Source organism: Monodelphis domestica, chromosome 2 (assembly GCF_027887165.1).
Source record: "Monodelphis domestica isolate mMonDom1 chromosome 2, mMonDom1.pri, whole genome shotgun sequence".
Taxonomy (NCBI): domain Eukaryota; kingdom Metazoa; phylum Chordata; class Mammalia; order Didelphimorphia; family Didelphidae; genus Monodelphis; species Monodelphis domestica.
In genome coordinates this window covers 76157530-76175890 of record NC_077228.1, presented here as the reverse complement: position 1 = coordinate 76175890, position 18361 = coordinate 76157530, and the positions used below count along the sequence as shown (strand labels likewise).

Sequence of the window (18361 nt, the reverse complement as noted above, 5' to 3'; positions counted from 1 at the left end):
ATTTTGGTAGGAGTAAGGCAATCTTTTGAAAGGGAACTAGGCCAACGAACCCGGGGGAAATAAGCACCCTACCTAGGCCAATGTACCCTGTGTGATGAACACCTTGACCTTTCCACCCTGTGTGATAACCACCTTGACCCCTCCACCCTGTGCGATAACCATATTGACCCCAGGTAAGCTCCATGGGTATATAAGCCTGCCTTAAAATTGCTTCGGGGAGGACCTGCCTTGGGATCCTCCCTATGCGTGTGGAAGTGTGTTACAATAAACTACCTCTCTGTGCTGATTGCAGCTCTGTTCTGTTCCTTGGCCCCTAAACGGACCCTAACACTTTCTGATTAAGCATATAGCTTAAATAATTTTATAATTAGTATAAAATAGCCATTAATAGAATTAATAATAAGGAATTGCAAACTAAGATTAGCAGTGTGGATAATCTTTATAGTGAGTCAGTATATTGGGAATTGATCAAGTCCTGTTAGAGAATGTGTTTATGGATTTCTCTTGTTTTCCCTTACAACAAATGAAGCTATCTGCACAAAGGAGAAATCAGCAGGAGAAAAGGATGCTGAAGCTATTTTATCAGGACCCACTATGGGGACCCACAGGATTCAAGAGACTAAAGACTTTGTGGAGAGTGAGGTAATGTTGTGTTGTCAAAATTTGCAAAAGGTAGACTGCCTACCTTTCTCTGGCACAAGTGTCAATGCACAGAGCACTTGGGGAGTGCTCTCAAATGCCAATTGCCATACCTGTTCTGACAGGGTTCAACCCTATTATCACCCATTTGTTCATTTGTTTGGTCAGAAGGGCATTCAGCCTTGGCTAAAAGGGGGGTGTGTCAACTTGGAATCTAGAAGCCCCCAAACTTGTAGCCTAGAAAGATTTAATGATTCCCAGTTTAGTTAGCTTGAAGGTGAAAACCTCAGGTTTGACCTTGTCACATGAGAGTTTCTCCCTGAGGGAGTCAATAGACCTTAAAGTAGTTTAAGTGAGGATGGTTAATCCCAACAGGTGTCAAGTATCTCTTTTGTCCCAATGGTTTCTCCCCTTAGGCCAAAGTCCTTTACCTAGGGGCCCAGTCCTGGGCTGGATCCTTCCCTTTTGTGTCCACTGTAAAGCATCAGTCCCTCACTGTTATTCAAGTCTAGGACTCCTCATTTTTCTTTGTTACCACTGTAAAGTCAATCAACTTTCTCTCTCATCCTCAGCCTCCCCCCTTTACCCCATCATGTTCCCTAGAAAGGTATTTAAGCTTCCCAACTTTAATAGCTCTTTGGAGTTGTCAGAGAGACCAGTTTCAATCCTCAGAACTCTCCATGGGTGTTAGTGCCCAGCTCTATGTGGAGGCCTAATTTTGCACTGAACCCCTTTCCTTAATTAAAGAGTGATTTTTCTAACTATTTAATAGTTGTGTGGTTTTTTCCAAGACAACAACCAGATTGGCTAGAAAACTGGTGTCAGTGGATTATATTCTTCATTAACTATCTAATAAGTCTAATAATAATTAACTGCATAATAGTCTGTGGAGACAACCTTCAACTACACTTCAACTATACTTTTTACTACTCTTTAAAAAGAAGTAAATAAGGGGAAAAAAACTGAATTTGTTACCTATGCTCACTCTTACCTGCAGGTAATCCCCTCTTCTGATCACTTGGTAGATTTCGCTTTAAGGTCAACAAAGAACCTGCCCTGGTCTGCTCAACAGCAATGATATCTGAAGCTGCACTCAGCACTTCAAACATAGAAAGAAATCCATATTGCATGTATTGGAATGATCGTCCAAATCGTTTTGCAAAAGCCTTTTCAAAATCAGAAAGGAGTATTGGTGAAAAAGCCAAGAGGTCCCTTAGCTCACTCTTTACCACAGCTGGAAGAATGGGAGGTATCCTTCCTCGGTAAGGTAGTCTCCGACGAGAGCCAGAACTAGAACCAACATTTGCCCTTCCTTTCTGTGATGAATTGCGAAGTTTGTTACTACTCCTCTGTTTTGCAACCAAACTTGCTATTCCTTTGGTGGTTTCATCTGGAATGGCTGAGAAAATGGAAGAAAAAGGTACCTTAAAAATTCTGTAGTTCCTCCTTAATCTCCTGAGAGACATAATCTTTTAATTTTATTTGGCACTAATTAGTTTATATTATTTGTATGTGTATGTATATAATTATATACATAGGCATACATACATAAATATGCATAGTTGTTATATTGTCTGGCGTTTTGATTGGGCCAAATGCCCGGGCTTCTATGTGGCTCAGGTGTAGAGATGGGAGGTCCTGGGTTCAAATTTGACCTCAGACAAGTGCTGTGTGACCCTGGGCAAATCTTTTAACTCTTATTGCCTAGTCCTTATCATTCTTCTGCCTTGGAATCAATACACAGTACTGATTATAAGATGGAAGGTAAAGGTTTTTCTTTTTCTTTTGAACCAAAGCCAGAAGAATCCTTAAAGATTACATCTAGTATTTTCCCTTTTTCCTATAATTTCCTGATTTTTGGTTGCTTGAAGCAACCAAAAAGACTTTCCAGAGTAAAGAAAGGAAAGGCAAAAATATTACTTATTAATAACTCTTAGATTTGAAATCCATGTAAAATGGCTTGATAACCATAAAGGTACCTTCCATCTCTAAATTTGTGATCCTATTAATCAGAACAGAACTGAATCTGAATTCTGGTAGTGATCATTTACTAGATATGTGACCTTGTGCAGGTCACCGAACATACTGAGCCTTACTCCTCTTACTCTGATATCTCATTCATCACAGCATGAAGTAACCTAGAGTTCAGAAAGGCCATGCTGGAAGAGTTTTTGGAAGACTAAACTAGCTAAATGGAGAAATGCTTATTATCAATAAAGATACCTGACAATAAAATTTTCAGACATGACAACCAAATAAAAGAAAAATGGAAAATAAAAACAGCTGTTGGTCATGTATATGGCCCTTTCCGAAGAACGAAGAAGAGGGCAGAGAATGCTAAGAAATAAGAGTTCTTAGACCAAGAATTAACAGCGTGAGAACTTTGTTCAATGATACGATATTGGAAAAACTAAATTTCATCAGTTTTGGTCCTCCTTGCCATAAATGAAACCAGAAGAAGCAAAATAAATAAGTTGTCAGGTGTGGTTTATCATTCTTCCAAATGTTTTTGAGATATTTCATGGAATATCTGGTCAACTGATTTTTTTTGAAAGACTAGACTATACATCAAAATCCACATAAGACAAAGGTATAGAGAACCCTTACAAAGAAATCAATGAGAGCTTCAAAATTTAAAGTATAATTTGGCTCACAGTGAGTTCAATGCAGAAGTAGGAACAGGTAAACAGAAAAAAAAAACATACTGGAAAAATTGGTTCATGAGTAAAGAAAGAGGTCAAGTACTGTAGACAACACTCAAGCCTCACATCTATACACCATTAATACTTTAAGAAAAGAATCTTAAGATGCTCACATAGTAAGCACCAGATAATATTTTTTAAATGATACTGATTATTGATAGGAAATGACTTGTTACTGATGTGGGAGTTATTCTTGAATCAAGTGCCTGTACAGTACAGTATAGACTCTGGGCTTGTTAGAGTAATAATTAAAATTTTAAAAACAAAGAATAAACAGGAGAAAATGGTATGCAATTATAATAATAACTTTGGTCTGACCTATTTACACAAGTTCTCAATGAATGTAGATAATTGGGAAATTCACAGAGAAAAGGAAATCAATACAGAAATGATGATAACTTCATATAGAAGTTCAAAAGATATAAATTGTTGTAATGACCAAAAATGTCTAAAATCCACCTTCATCAAAAAATCTGACTCACTTGTTAAGTTAGAAAAGATATGGTAATCAAATGCTAGCTCCAACTGAGACTAAAAACTAACTTCTAAAACCATGTGGAAAAGGATGGCAAAAGATCTTGAGCACAGTGCTGTCTCACAAAAGCAATGGAGTAAAGATCCAATGAAAAGGAGCATTTGAGAGAATCTAAGGATGAAACTGAAAAGGAGATTAACAGACAATAGATTAAAAAGATTTACAAAGATTTTTCACCATCAATGACAGTTGAAACCAAAGGACATTTGAACTTGAAATTAGGGAAGGTAGTAATGGGACTTGAAGAGAACATAAAGATGGAAAAAACAGCTGGTCTAAATCAAGTGTACACAGTGGATGTCAGCACTAGAGGTGACAATTTTAAACATGTTGTAGGATCTAATTTCAATGAATTTAAAGGAAAGGAAGGGGAAAATGGCATGGAAAAAAATATTAGAATTATTGAGAAGACAGAGAACAATAACTACCAAACCATATGCCTACTTTTGCAATATCAAATTATGAGAATAATCTACACATGTATCATGGTCAACCTTAGCAGGGGAAGAGGAAGAGGCAAGTTTTCAAAAGTATAATATTTATCAGTTGACAATATCTTACCATCACACAACTGATCTGAGATGTATATGTGGACAAAGGGAATATAATAATATAATATAATGTAATGTAATGTAATTAATATAATAAAGGGGATATAATGCTAGGCATGGAGGTCAGATCCAAGTTCAATTTTAGCGCTGGACAATTACTAGCTATGTAACCCTTGACATAAGTTACTTAACCTTGTTGCCTTCATTTTCCTCATCTGTAAAATGAACTGGAGAAGGAAATGACAGACAACTCCAGTATCTGCCAAGAAAACCCCAATTGGGTCACATGACTGAAATGAATGAACAACAAACAAAATCTAATCCCATGTTTGACAGTAAATTTTATTTGGTAGAAATATTGATTTAAATGTTTTTCCCCAACAAAGTACCTACCATTTGTGTTAAAATTATAAAAGACTTAAAAAAAAAAACCCAACCCAAAATAACTAAAACAGGGGCAGCTCAGTAGACAGCCAGGAGATCACGGGTTTAAATATGACCTTAGAAACTTCCTACCTGTGTGACTCAGGGCAAATCACTTAACTCCCACTGCACGGCTCTCACTTGCTCTTCTACTTTCTTACTAAAGTATTGATTCCAAGACAGAAGGTAAAGGCTTTTCTTACACACACACACTCACTCTCTCACTCACACTCTCTCTCTCATATTATTAATTAACTAGGACTTTAGAAGAACTAAGGCTTCTAAAGAACCAAAAGAGGGCAAAGGAGAGGCACAGGGTGAGTATAGGTATGTTGCCACACATTACAAAACCTGGAATTACAAAGGAGGATGTCATCTAACAAATGTCTAGAGTAAAAGTTGAGCTGCTCATATAAAGGATAATCAATAGCCCGCTCATGCTCTCTATTGGTGTCCTCACAGTATCAAAAGTAATAAAGAAAGGCCCCCAGAATGTTGGGTGAACCCTTCAGTAAATTTCTGGGAAGACAAAGACAAAAGTCACAAAGGATGCTAGATTAAGTTGTGTCCAGCATCTTTGCAGGGAATCAATGGGTTCACAGATTCACTGGAATATAAGAGTCCCGATTTTCTGCTTAGGTAAGATGAAAAAAATATTCATACAAGTGACCTTGTAGATTATTCCATTAAGTACTTTGTATCCTTTAAAGTTATGTCATTGCCTTCAATTAGCTTCAGTTTCCTCAGGCTTAAAATAACTTCATTTAGATTGGATCATGGAACTACAGATTTAGAGCTGGAAGAGATTCCATTCTCTTAAAAGAGTTCCTTCTAGCTCTAATTCCTGGGATATCTTTGACAAGTCAGAAAACGTATCTTTAGGTTAATTTTTTCTTAGAACTGACCCAGGACAGGGCCTAAAAGCCTACCTTTAAGGATGACGGTGCCATCACCACAGGGGCAGACGCTTACCACATCAGGCATATCCAATACCAGCTCCATGGTGGACCGATAACCAAGAATTCGAAGAGGCAGGTGATTACCAACCATTGAGAGGTACTCCCTCTCCAGCTGCTGTGGGGTCAAACCATCTTTGGTAGAGATGAGGAGGGACCGTATCTCCTTCCTCAGACATTCCTGAATTCTCTCCTGGTCAGACATGGCTCCTTCACTAGAGAAGGATAAAACAACACAGGTGCATGAAAAAAGGCAGTAGTTCTGATTTTTAATATTAGCAGTGAAAAAGGCATACAGAAGCCCAGGGGCTGGCCAGGTCGGCAAGCGTTTATTGAGCGCCTGAGGTGTGCCTGGCAGCAGGCAGAGTTCCTGGATATGAGGAAAAGTCTGGCCTTGTCCTCGTTGTGCGGCCAGTCTGAGCTGTCTTCTCCACGGGATGGTTTACTCAAGTAGGGGCCCGCCAAGCCCCCAGAGAGATCTGATCTTGGCGGTGCACCGCAAAGATAGGTGCACAAGCTTTCTCCCACCACGAGACGGCCCCCAAGGCGAGCCGGACCCCCTCGCTCTGTCCACCCGGAGGAGGCCGCCCCGTAGATCTCTTCGATCAGCCTGGCCTGCTCCTGTCCGCCTTTCCCCCTCCCCCCTCCCGGCGGCCCCTTCCCCTGGCCTGGCACGACCCACTTCACGCGGCCCGACCCTGGCCCCGCAACGTTCGCTCCCCGCCCGCTGCCCCCCAACGTCCGCGCACGGGCCCAACGTCTCCTCAGGCCGCTGAGGCCATGCCGGGTCGGGTCGGGTCGGGTCGGGTCGGGTCTCAGCGCGAGGGAGCAGGGCGGGGCCCGGCAGGCGGCTTCGACGCGGCCGGGGGCGAGAGCGGCCCTTTCCCGCCGCTCACCCGCTGGGCTGGGCCGCGGGGCCCCCGTTAGAGCTCGGCTCGCCTCCCTCGCCGGCCGCCGCGGCCGCTGCCGCCGCCGCCGCCGCCGCCGCCGCCCCCGCCTCCTCCTCCGGCTGCCCGCGGTCCAGTGCGCGCGGCGAGACGGGCAGAAGAGCGAGCTGTGAAGGAGGGGCCTCGCGCCTGCGCAGCAGCACCTGCCCTTCCGGACACCCGGGAGGCGGGACGCCGGGCGCCTGGCGGGAGACTGCGCGAGGCAGCCGGGGCCCCGGGGACGGTTGGAGCGCCGCGAGGCCGAAGGAAAGGGCCAGGAGCGGGGGCGTCGCCGTCCTCCCCCGCCCCCTGCGGCCCGGCCCCTGCTCGGCCGGGCCACGCGCGCTCGCGTCGTCCCAGGCGCGGGCCGCTCCCTCGGGGGCCGCGGGCCGGCAGCTCGCCGCCGGGGCTTCGGCGGCGATCGGGGGCCAGGAGCTCGGGCCGGGGCCCGCGGCCTCGGCGACGGCGGCGGGGATGGGGAGCCGGCAGCTCGCCCTCGGGGCCCCGGAGCCCCGCCCCGGGCCGGCGGCCGTTAGCTTCAGCAGCAGCTACGGCGGCGGGCGCGGCGGGGACAGCAGCGGGCGCGGCGGGGACAGCAGCGGGCGCAGCGGCGGGCGCAGCAGCGGGCGCGGGCAGGGGCATCTCAGAGCGGCCGGGAGTAGAGCGAGGCCGGAGCCCAAGCACCAGCGGCACATCCCCCGGGGGAGCGGGAGCGGAGCTGCCCCGACGACGGGGACGGCGACCCGGAGGAGGAAGGGCGGGGGCGGCGTCGGCGCCAGCGATAGGGGCCAAAGGGGCCTCGTGCCCGGCCGGGTCCCAGCGGCGGGTGGGTGCTGCCCCCTTTCCAGCTAGAGTGGCCCTGGAGGAGGTAGGCAAGTGCAGTCCTGCGGACACCGCCTCCCCTTTGGGTTCTAAACTTTGGGGAGGACTGGGATGCCCGAGAGCCTAGTGGAGTATACAGATCTCTGGTTCCATCCCTGGACCAGAGTAACTGATGGAAAGTCCAACATCAGCCAGGAAACCATTAGCAAGAAATGCAAGATGTAGCACACTTAGGGAGCCCTAAGGAAATCCCAGAGTGCTTCCATCATCTCCTTCGACTCCCACTTTCAATCCCACTGCCCCAGGAGGTCTGTCATTCAACCTTTGCATGAAGACTTCAAGTGAGGAGGAGCGCTACAGTCCAGACAGTTTATTCCACTTCGAAATAGTTCACCAATCATTATTAATTTTTTCCCTTTGCCTAGAAGAAATCTTTTCTACAGCTTCACCTCAGTGTTCCTATTACTGCTTCCTTTTTGGGAAAGAAACTCTTCTCTTGTGCTCACAAGACTTTCAGATATTTAAAGAGACTTTTCCCACCTTGCCTGCTCTCTGGATGTTGTCCACCATGTCCTTAAAATAGGACAGCCAGGTTGCTGACTATCATTTTAGGAGAACAGGCTAGCTCATTTTGTAAAATTGAGGGAGATTGGGCCAGATGCCTTTGGGGTTTTTTCTTGCTTTTAAATCTATCATCCTACAACTCATATCTCTTGTGTCTTGAACACTATGCCTCATTTAATCCAGCATATTTTAGTTTGATTGAGGGCCCTTTCCATTTTTTTGGTACATGTGTCCTCAGCATCTAGTACACTAGCTTGTTAGTAGATACTTAATAAATATTTCTTAATTGGTTGAAAGCTGTCATTATGAATTTGCAGACCATTTCCTAACACTGTGATCTACTTTAGTTTTTTCATTCTTATTTAACATCCCTTTTAAATTTTCAGTTACAAATTCCCTCCCTTCTTACCTCTCACCCCCCTCAGCTACTCAGAACGCAAGCCATATATCAGTTATGCATGTGAAATCGTCCAAAACATTTCCGCATTTGTCTTGTTTTTGTTTTTTAAAGCAAGAAAAATGAGAAAATTATACTTCAATTTGCACTCAGTTCATCAATTCTCTCTGCATTTTTTTCATGATGTGTTGTTCAGTCCTGCTGATTCTTTCTAATATTGTTTCAGGTTTAATTAACAAAAATACTGTAGTGGTCTGCCATTTTCTTCTCCAGCTCATTTTATAGATATGGAGAAAGAAAAGCAGGTTTAAGTGACTTGCCCAGAATTCCACAGCTAGTGTCCAGGCTAGATTTGAAGTCAGGAAGATGAGTCTTCCTGAGACACCAGGTCTGGCACTATTTACTGAGTCATCTAGCTGCCCTTTTCATCATGAGACCTTTGGAATTGTCTTGGATCATTGTTTTGATCAGAGTAACCAAGTCTTTCACAATTGATTATTACTAAAGCATTACTGTGCACAATGGCCTCCCAGTTCTCACTTCACTTTGATCAGAGTAACCAAGTCTTTCACAATTGATTATTATTAAAACATTACTGTGCACAATGGCCTCCCAGTTCTCACTTCACTTTGATCAGAGTAACCAAGTCTTTCACAATTGATTATTACTAAAACATTACTGTGCACAATGGCCTCCCAGTTCTCACTTCACTTTGTCAGTTCATAAAGGTCTTACCATGTTTTTCCGAAACCATACCCCTTGTCATTTTTTTAGCACAGTAGTACTCTATCACCATTATATGCCCCAGTTTGTTCAGCCATTCCCCAGTTGATGAACATCCTCTTGATTTCCCATTCTTTGCCACCACAAAAAGAACTGATAGAAATATTTTTGTACTGTAGGTCATTTAGAGACCAAGTGCCAAACTGCAACTCTCACAACATGTGAGCTGTCCCCTTACCCCAGACAGGGGAGGTAGGCTGCTGGGTAAAGGGGCAGATGATGGGAGAAATGTCCTCAGGATCAGTGGAGAGGGGGAAAAGAGCAGCCCCCTTCAGCACATAAGTTCACCAAGAGCAGTATAGGTACTTTTACTTTTTTAAAATTTTATCTCTGATGTACAGACCTGGCAGTGGTATTACTGGATCAAAAGGTTATGCACAGTTTTATAGCCCTTCTCTCATCTAGTTTTTAAAAATATGTTTGGGGTTTCCTGTCTTGACATTCAGAGTCCTCCAAAATCTAGCTCCAAACTATCTAGCCCTATCATATACTACTTACTCTCCATCATGTATTCTTAATTTCAGCCAAACTAGACGGCTTTCAATTTTTGCTTACCCATCTAGATTTTTACACAGAATAGACTCCTTTCTCCTTTTCCCCCAATTTCCATCTACTGAAGTTTTCCCCCTTCCATATATTATTTCTATAAAGCTTACTCCAAAGTGAAAGTAAAATCTCTTCAAATTTCTCATAGCACTGCCTGGACCTTGCCAGTCCCAAGTTCCCAATACCCTTTTTAAATGGTCCTTTGAGACCCTAGCAAGAGGAGGCTATATGATCTAAAGAAAATTTGCTTCACAAATTGGGAAGTTCCAGCCCTTTCTCTGTTGATAAATAAAAGTCGCAATTAAGGGTTGTAAGAAGTAGGCTCCAAGTCCATTATTTTACAGATGAGGAAACAGTAAAAATACTTTTTAGTCTTAGTAAACTTTTTAAAAGTTAAATGGCTTAACTAAAGTCACAGGTAAGTTAGCAGAGACTGGATTAGAACTCGGGTCCTCAGTCTAGTTGGAATTCTTCCCACTATTCGTGTTTCATTTTTTTAGCTAAGCAAGTTGTTCCAAATAACCCTCCCACACACCACCCATTTGATACATGTCCATTGTGTAACCCAGAATTGGAAATACTGGAGCTTCTAGTATCTATGTAGCTGATAAGAATGCCCCCTGATTTGCAACCTAAATAACCTACTACAATCTAGATAATCCAAATTATAGATGTCTTTGTATCCCCAGTGCTTTGTATATGGTAAGAACTTTGAATATAACTTTTAGGCAGGAACTGGTTGTCCATTGTATCTCGGATGTCTGGCATGTAGTAATTGCTTAATGTTGATTTTTTTTATCTAATTAAAATCATGCTTTCTGTCTAAGTATTTAAAGGGCCTTCATGTAAAAGGATTGGCATTTTGTTAGGGCCCAGAGGGCAGAACTAGTGACACTGTGGGTGAAATTTAGCAGATGGACACATTTTCATCCACTATAAAGAACTTCCAAATTCTTAGAATTGCTCATAAATAGTTAGAGAGACAGTGTCATGTAGAGTTTTGGCCTGCAAGTCAGAAAACTGAATCCTTCCCCTGACAGTAGCTCAGTGACCTTGGATGGGCACATCACTTACCCTCTTGGAGCCTCAGTTTTTTCATCATAAAATGGAGGTAATATTCCTGTACTTATAGTATGTCACAAGTGCTTGGGAGTACTAAAAATAGATGACATACTTTAAGTGGTTTGTAAATTTTTAAGTGCTTATAATTATCTGCCATTGTTATTAAAAGCAATGAGTTCCCTGCATTAGGACGCAGTGAGCTCCCCATCCTAAAGACCAGTTGCCCCTCCCCAATTTGGTTCTCCTCAGTAAGCAGTTCCAGGTAGCTTTCATGCTTCACAGTCAAAAGGAAGAGAGGTTGAGATCTGAGTTCTCCTCAGTAACCAACTAGGGACCTCCTTATTTCCCATTGCAAATTCCTGAGTTATTAAATCTTCCAACTCAATTGGGGGTCTCCATCATTTCCTAGTACTAGTCATCGAGATCAGCTCTTCAAGCTCAATGTGCAGTTAGGAGAACCTTATCTCATAAGTCCCCAAATAGAATAAAAATAGGTTGTCCCCAAGCTTTTACATGGTTATCAAGAATGGCAATTGATCACCATCTAAAACACCCACAACATACAAAATTAATACAGGGTAATGGGCAGTGCAGATGGACATTAGCCACAGGGGAAATAAAGAAAACCTTCATGTTTAAGATGGTGTTTGAGCAGAATTTTATAGGAAATAAGAGGAGGAAGAGCATTCCTGGCATGAGGATAGCTAATGTGAAGGTGTGGAGATAAGAAATGGAGTGTCATGTATGAGAAAAAACAAGTTCAATCTAGCTAAACGCAGATGACAGCAAGGAGAATACTTTATAATAAAGTTGGAAAGATAGACTGGGACCAGATTGGGGAAAGTTTTAAAAGGATCTTAAAGACTGTAAGGAACCATTGGAGTTTATTGATTAGGAAAGCAAAATCAGCTATGGAGGGAAATACAGCAAGACTGGGGAACTGATTAGATATGAAGTGCCTAGAAGGATGGTGGTATAGTTGACAGAACTAGGGAAGTTTAAGAGAGGGAAAGGTTTGGGGAAAAAAATAGTTCTATTTTGGTCATGTCCAATTTGAGATACCATCCAGTTGTAAATGTCTAATAGAGCAATAAAAATGCAGTGTTAGAAAGAAGAAGAGAGGTTACAGCTAGAAAGATTAATCATTAACATCAAGATGACCATGGGAGCTGATGAGCTTACCCACTGAAGTGTAATAGTAAGCATGCTGCTTATAGCCATAGTTATTCAGTTGTGTTCAACTCTTCCTGACCCCATTTGGGGTTTTCTTGGCAAAGATATTGGAGTGGTTTGTCATTTCTTTTTCCATTTCATTTTAAAAAATTAAATAATTTAATTTAGAATATTTTTCCATAGTTACATGATTAATGTTTTTTTCTCCCTTCCTCCCACCTCTCCCATAGCCAATGAGCAATTTCACTGGGTTTTACATGTGTCATCAATCAAAACCTATTTCCATATTATTGATGTTTGCACTAGGGTGATCATTTAGAGGCTACATCCCCAGTCATATCCCCATCAACACATGTGATCAAGCAGTTGTGTTTCTTCTGTGTTCCTATTCCCACAGTTCTTCCTCTGAATGTGGATAATGTTCTTTCTCATAAATCCCTCAGAATTGTCCTATTGTTGCTAGTAGAGAAATCTATTATGTTCATTTGTGCCACAGTGTATCAACCTCAGTGTACAATGTTCTCCTGGTTCTGCTCCTTTCTCTCTGTCAATTCCTGGAGGTTGTTCCAGTTCACATGGAATTCCTCCAGTTCATTATTCCTTTGGGTACAATAGTATTCCATCACCATTTGTTCAGCCATTCCCCAATTGAAGGGCATCCCCTCATTTTCCAATTTTTTGTTCCCAGAAAGTGTGGCTATACATATGTTTGTACATGTTCCATCTCATTTTATAGATGAGGAAACTGGCAAACAGGGTAGTGATTTTCCCAGGTTCATATAGTCAAGAAGTATCAGACCAGATTTGAACTCAGATCCACCATTCTATCCGCTGTCTCACCTATAGAGTACATGATATGGAAGATGAGCCAACAAAGGAGCTTGAGAAGTTAGGTAAGGGAAGTAAGAGAAAGCAGTTTTGCAAAAACTTCAGGAGGAATAAATGGTAATAGCAAAGAATGCAAAGGAATCAGAAAAGATGAGGATTGAGAAAAGATTTAACAATTAGATTATTGGTAACTTTGAAAAAAAACAGCTTCAAGTATATGATGCAATCAAAAGACAGGGTGCAGCAGGTTGAGAAGTGAGAGAAGAAATGAACCTTGTAGGACAAAGACTGGAAAGCTAGAAAGAAGGAAAAGTAGTAGACTGTAGTTCTAAAAGCCTTAGAAGGAGCCTGTAGAATTAATAGTGGAAAATGCTACAAAAGCATGAGGAATGAGAAAGGAACATTAAATTTAATTATTGAGGGTTCATTGGTGACCCTTGAGAAAGCCATGTCAGTAAAGTGAAGACATACAAAGCTGAAGAGTGAATGTTAGACTACCTTTCGAGTAGTGTAGCAGGAAAAGGGATAAATGTAAAGGTTTAAGGAGATGGCAGTGTTGGGAATGAAGCAGTAGACTGAGAGAGACCAAAGATGAGAGAGATATGATATGAACTATGTTCCTTAGGGAAGAGGGAGAATCAAAGGCACAAATAGTTAGGTTAACCTTTTCATGGCACCTCCTCTGAGAGCTCTGAAAAGGAGAGGATGGATAAAGATAAAAGTTTTGAAGTGTGGCAGCGAGAGATGAAGGGGCTCAATATCACTTCAGTATCCGTAAAATTGTCCTTGCTAAAAGCAAAAATATGAGTATGGGCCTATTGTTCTTCAGTCCAGACTGACTCTTCCTGCTTCATCTTATATTACAGATGAGCAAACTGAGACAGTGTTAAGTGACTTGGCTAGTAAGTGTCTAAGGCTGATTGAACTTGGGTCTTCCAGCCTCCAGGCCCCACACTCTACTCTGTCACTTTGCTGCCAAATACTAAATCATTTCAAGATAGAGATCTGTATTTTTGTTGTTCAGATATTTCCTTGCCTGATTCTTTGTGATCCATTTGGGGTTTTCTTGGCAAAGACACTGGCATGGCTTGCCATTTCCTTCTCCAGCTCATTTTGCAGATGAGGTTCACTCTATTACATGAGCAAAGTAGAACTGTAGAAACACACAGGAACCATGAGCTATGCAAATGCAGAGCCACTACTCCCCTAAATGTTCTAGTGAACCACTTATGCTCAGTCTGTGATAGTGCCTTCTGAACTCATATTGGACTGATCAGCCACAGTTGAACACACTGTGCCCCGACCCTGATATTGTGATGTCATTGGTCTTTGAAAATAAAAGCATGGATAAGGAAACTGAGGCAGACAGCGTTAAATGACTTGCCCCAATTCACAGTAAATGTCTGAGGCCATCACTTTTGAACTCAGAAAACAATGCCAAGCTCAGTGCTCTCTCTGCTGTACCTCCTGGGCCTAAGGAGAAGCTTTAAGAGAATGAAGAAAGTTTGATATACCTACTGTACAGTCTGATGATTGATTGCCCAGGAGTCTTAAGGATCCATCTGAGGATAAATCATTTGAATTTGTATTGGAATTAGGTTGGTTTTATGACTTTGACAGCATAAAACAAATGTTGGATTTGGAGTTAGAGGATCAAGTTCAAATCCTAGCTCTGCACTGGGTAAGAGATACACAAACACAGAGGACAGAGACTTTGGGTAATCTGCTAAAAATTACTGGGCTCCAAATTCCTGATCTATAAAACTGAGAGAGTTGGTCTCTCAAGTGACCCTTTCAAGTTCTTAGATTTTGTGATTCCCAGTATTGCTAAGGGCTGATCCAGTTCCGGCCCATCCTAGAATTTCCTGAATTTTAATTACACATCTTCTACAGAAAAGGATATACAAAGATCAGAGAACTTTCTTAATCTTACATCCTGTAAACATTGAGCATTAACTTTTAGATTGGTCTTTCTATTCTCTAATTTGCTTTATTCCTAAAGGTAGCAAAATAACAAGAATTACAAATAAGCACAAAGCTAGTTCAAAAATATGTATGTGCAATGTTTTCCACAACAGAATGATCCACATTCCAATTAGACAGGAATCTAAGAACAAACAAAAGTATCTTTACACCCCATCCTCCCTCCACACACACACACACATATACCCACACACGTTTCCCTAACAGTGGTATTGGGTAAATTATCTAGAAACCAAAAGGGCCAACTCAGCAATCTTCCTAACCTCAAGCATAACCTCTTTGGAAACACTGATTAAGCCCTTTTAGCTTTTCTTCCCAAGCCCAGGAGAGGAAGACTAAAGCTCTGGGTCTCTCTTACTTGGCCACAACGGTTTTTGATTGTACTTTCCTTCCAGGATTTGAAGTTATTTTCAGTGATAGTAATTCCTACCAATTTTTTTCAGCATAGTTTTTTCATGAAACAAATTATCATTCCTACCAAACTTTGGCGATGATCATCGAATGGGCATTCCCATTATATCAAGGCAGAGCAAGAAATACCAATTGATTGTGACCTGCCCCACAGCCAACTGGTTGCAAGACTGGGAATCCTACATGGTCAATTACTATTTTAGATAAGTGTCACATTCTTCTCCACCCAGGAAAATGAAAGCTCCTTTTTAAAGGCAGGGATTTTGTTTTTGTCTTTGCACTCCCAGAACCTCGTCCAGTCTTGAATTTATTAGTAAGCAGTTTATTAAAATCCTGTTAAATAGGAATAAATTGGATAGGCTGTCCCTCAGACACCCAGTTAGGGCCAATCAATCATCTTTTGTTTTCTCTTGAAATATCCCTATTATTTATTTTTTTAATTAAAAACCCTTACCTTCCATCTTGGGATCAATACTGTGTATTGGCTCCACAGCAGAAGAGTGATAAGGGCTAGGCAATGGGGTTAAGTGACTTGCCCAGGGTCACACAGCTGGGAATTGTCTGAGGCCAGATTTGTACTCAGGACCTCCCATTTCTGGGCCTGGCTCTCAATCCACTGAGCTACCCAGCTGCCCCTGAAATATCCCTAATATTTAACAAAGAATCAACCAGCCCTAGAGTGACTAAACTTTCTGCTAAGACTCAAGATGAGGACTTTTTATATATTTTTGTATAGTACTTTATTGGCTACAAAGGGCTTTCATAGGCATTATTAATTTCAGGTCAATTCTACTATAAAAGAGAACTTTTATTAAATGACTCCATTGTGCATATTAGATGTTATAGATATAAAGATGAATGATGAATAATTATATTAGACACATATTATATATTCATTATTTCATTTAAAAATAGCTCCTTATTGATATCTTTTATCTTCACATCAATAATTTCCCAACCCACCATAGAGTGAACCTTACCTTGTAATAAAGAAAAACAATTAAGCTAAAACCTCTACTACAGAACTTGTGTTTGACAAGTATAAAGTAGTATGTCCTAGTAATCTTCCACTCCTTTGCTTGAGGGTCCTCTTCTTCAGAACATTTATAGTTTGGTTTTTTTTTTTTACTCTATTAGGCAGAATTCAGTTTCCATTTAGTGTCCATTTCACTTACATGTTGTAGTCATTGCTTATATTGCTCTCTTGGTTCTGTTTAATTCACTCTGCATCATTCCATAAAAGCCTATGAATTTTCCATATTTGTCATTTTTACTATATAAGAATATCACATTATATTCATATATCATAGTTTTCCCATTCATCCCTTAGATGATGGACATTTACTATATTTACTTTATTTACATTTACTGTATTCTAATTGTTTGCCATAGAAAGCTGCTACGAGTCTTTTGATATATTGAACCTTTGTTCATTTCTTTGACTTTCTTTTGTATGTGTTCCCAGTAGTAAGATTGCTAGATTAAAAGATAGTTTATTTATTTTTCCCGTGTATCAAAGCAACAGCACCCAAACCCTTATTCCCCTTCGTCTCTCTAGATGACATTGTTCAGCCCATTGTGGGTGTCGGGAAATTTCCAGAGGTAGTGTCTCCACTGCTATAACTTGTTCAGGGTGGAGGGGAGAATACATTCCTACTACTATACAATAAGATAAGTTCTCTAGACACACTGGTTTGTTTCTCATTTAACAAAATAGTCAATTAAATTCCATTGGCTCTTAATTAGAAACATTCACTAAACAAAAGCAAGAATAATAAAATAATATTCCCCCTGTAAAGCAGGGGGATGCACATAGTAAGAGAATGGACACAAACTTTCAGAGCCATAACAGGAAGGTACATTACTGGGATAAATCATAGTTCTAGACTATGGACCTTGGGAACAATCTGTACAACAATTTGCTCATGGGCTATTTCTCTGACTATTCCACCTAAGCGGCTGCTATTCTTGGTCTCTAGTTTCTTGCTGGGGAGGGTTGCCCTTTACTTGACTGCTCCAGAAAGGCCACTTGACTTAGGGGCTGTTATGTCTTTCAGCATAGACAGAAGACCCTTGGATCCGCAGAACATCTCCAGAAACTCTCCCATGGCTAGACTCTACTCTTCTAGCCTGCTCTTCCAAACGATGGATGACAGCTCAAACTCTGAGATGTCTATCCATAACTATCTTGAGGTCTCTCCTGACTATTCAGCTCTTCTGTGTGCCCTAAGCTCAGCTCAACGTTTTGAAGCTCTCCTGTATGGTGATTTCCATTCTACTGATCCAAAGTAGTCTTTTCACCTCTTAATGGTGACAATCTCAAATCAAAATTTCCCAACTATTAACTTCAAAGTCTAAAATGTCAGTTTTTGGCAACTTAATTGCTGAGAAACATACTTCCACTATCTTTTCTGCCTATAACTATCTTCTTTTTGTGGACTGATTTCCCAGTGTTTCTCTCACAATAGTCCTTGCTTCTGATTCTTTCCCTTAGGGATTATTCACATCTGAAAGAGGAATCTCTTTATACCTACAAAATTCCCAAAAGAAATCCATTACATTGGGATGACTTCATAGCTCTATCAATATATATCAGTATATCTTTCTTCCTGTAGCCTCTCCAACATTGAATGTTCCCATTTTTTTAATATTTGCAGATTCTTATGGAATAAAGTGAAACCTCAAAGTTGTTTTAATTTTTGCATTTCTCTACTAATGATATTCATGTATAATTTCTTACCACTTCTCAGACATTCTAGAATCAATTCCCAGTCAGGAGATAGCAGGCTACAGTAGAAAAGGACAAGAAGGGGAGGGGAATATTGTTTGTGTTGTCGCTTCCAGCTTATTTCTTTTTGTCACACTATTTGTCTTTTGAATCTATAAACCTATTTCTTACGTTTTCTGACCCATGCCTTACTCTATACGTAAATGTCACCATTTTAAGTTCCAAAACCAGAAGGCAAAATTTCGGCAGTCACCTAGGCAATAAGGGTATCCTGGTCTACAACAAGCTATGGGGGTGAAAGGCCAAGAGGGGAAATTGGTGGTAATACCTCA

At 41.3% G+C, this 18361-nt stretch overlaps 1 protein-coding gene and 1 long non-coding RNA gene across 5 annotated transcripts in view; one reads left to right on the top strand and one right to left on the bottom strand.

The window, feature by feature from the left end:
• Positions 1-6816, bottom strand: part of TDRD5 (tudor domain containing 5) — a 56668-nt gene extending 49852 nt beyond the window's left edge. For 3 of the 4 annotated variants that reach the window (XM_056815592.1, XM_016429979.2, XM_016429980.2), the window contains exons 1-2: positions 5780-6028; positions 1631-2038 (exon numbers count right to left, since the gene is read on the bottom strand). In XM_056815592.1, coding sequence (XP_056671570.1) covers positions 1631-2038; positions 5780-6011 — 640 coding nt within the window. In that variant the 5' untranslated portion in view covers positions 6012-6028. Of the gene's footprint in view, positions 1-1630; positions 2039-5779; positions 6029-6702 lie in introns of those variants that run through there. The other variant, XM_016429978.2, reaches the window with a different exon arrangement.
• Positions 2021-3133, top strand: LOC130457107 (uncharacterized). The gene is made up of 2 exons (XR_008916116.1): positions 2021-2059; positions 2767-3133. It is a non-coding gene; the product is annotated as an uncharacterized LOC130457107 (long non-coding RNA).
• Positions 6817-18361: the final 11545 nt, after the last annotated feature.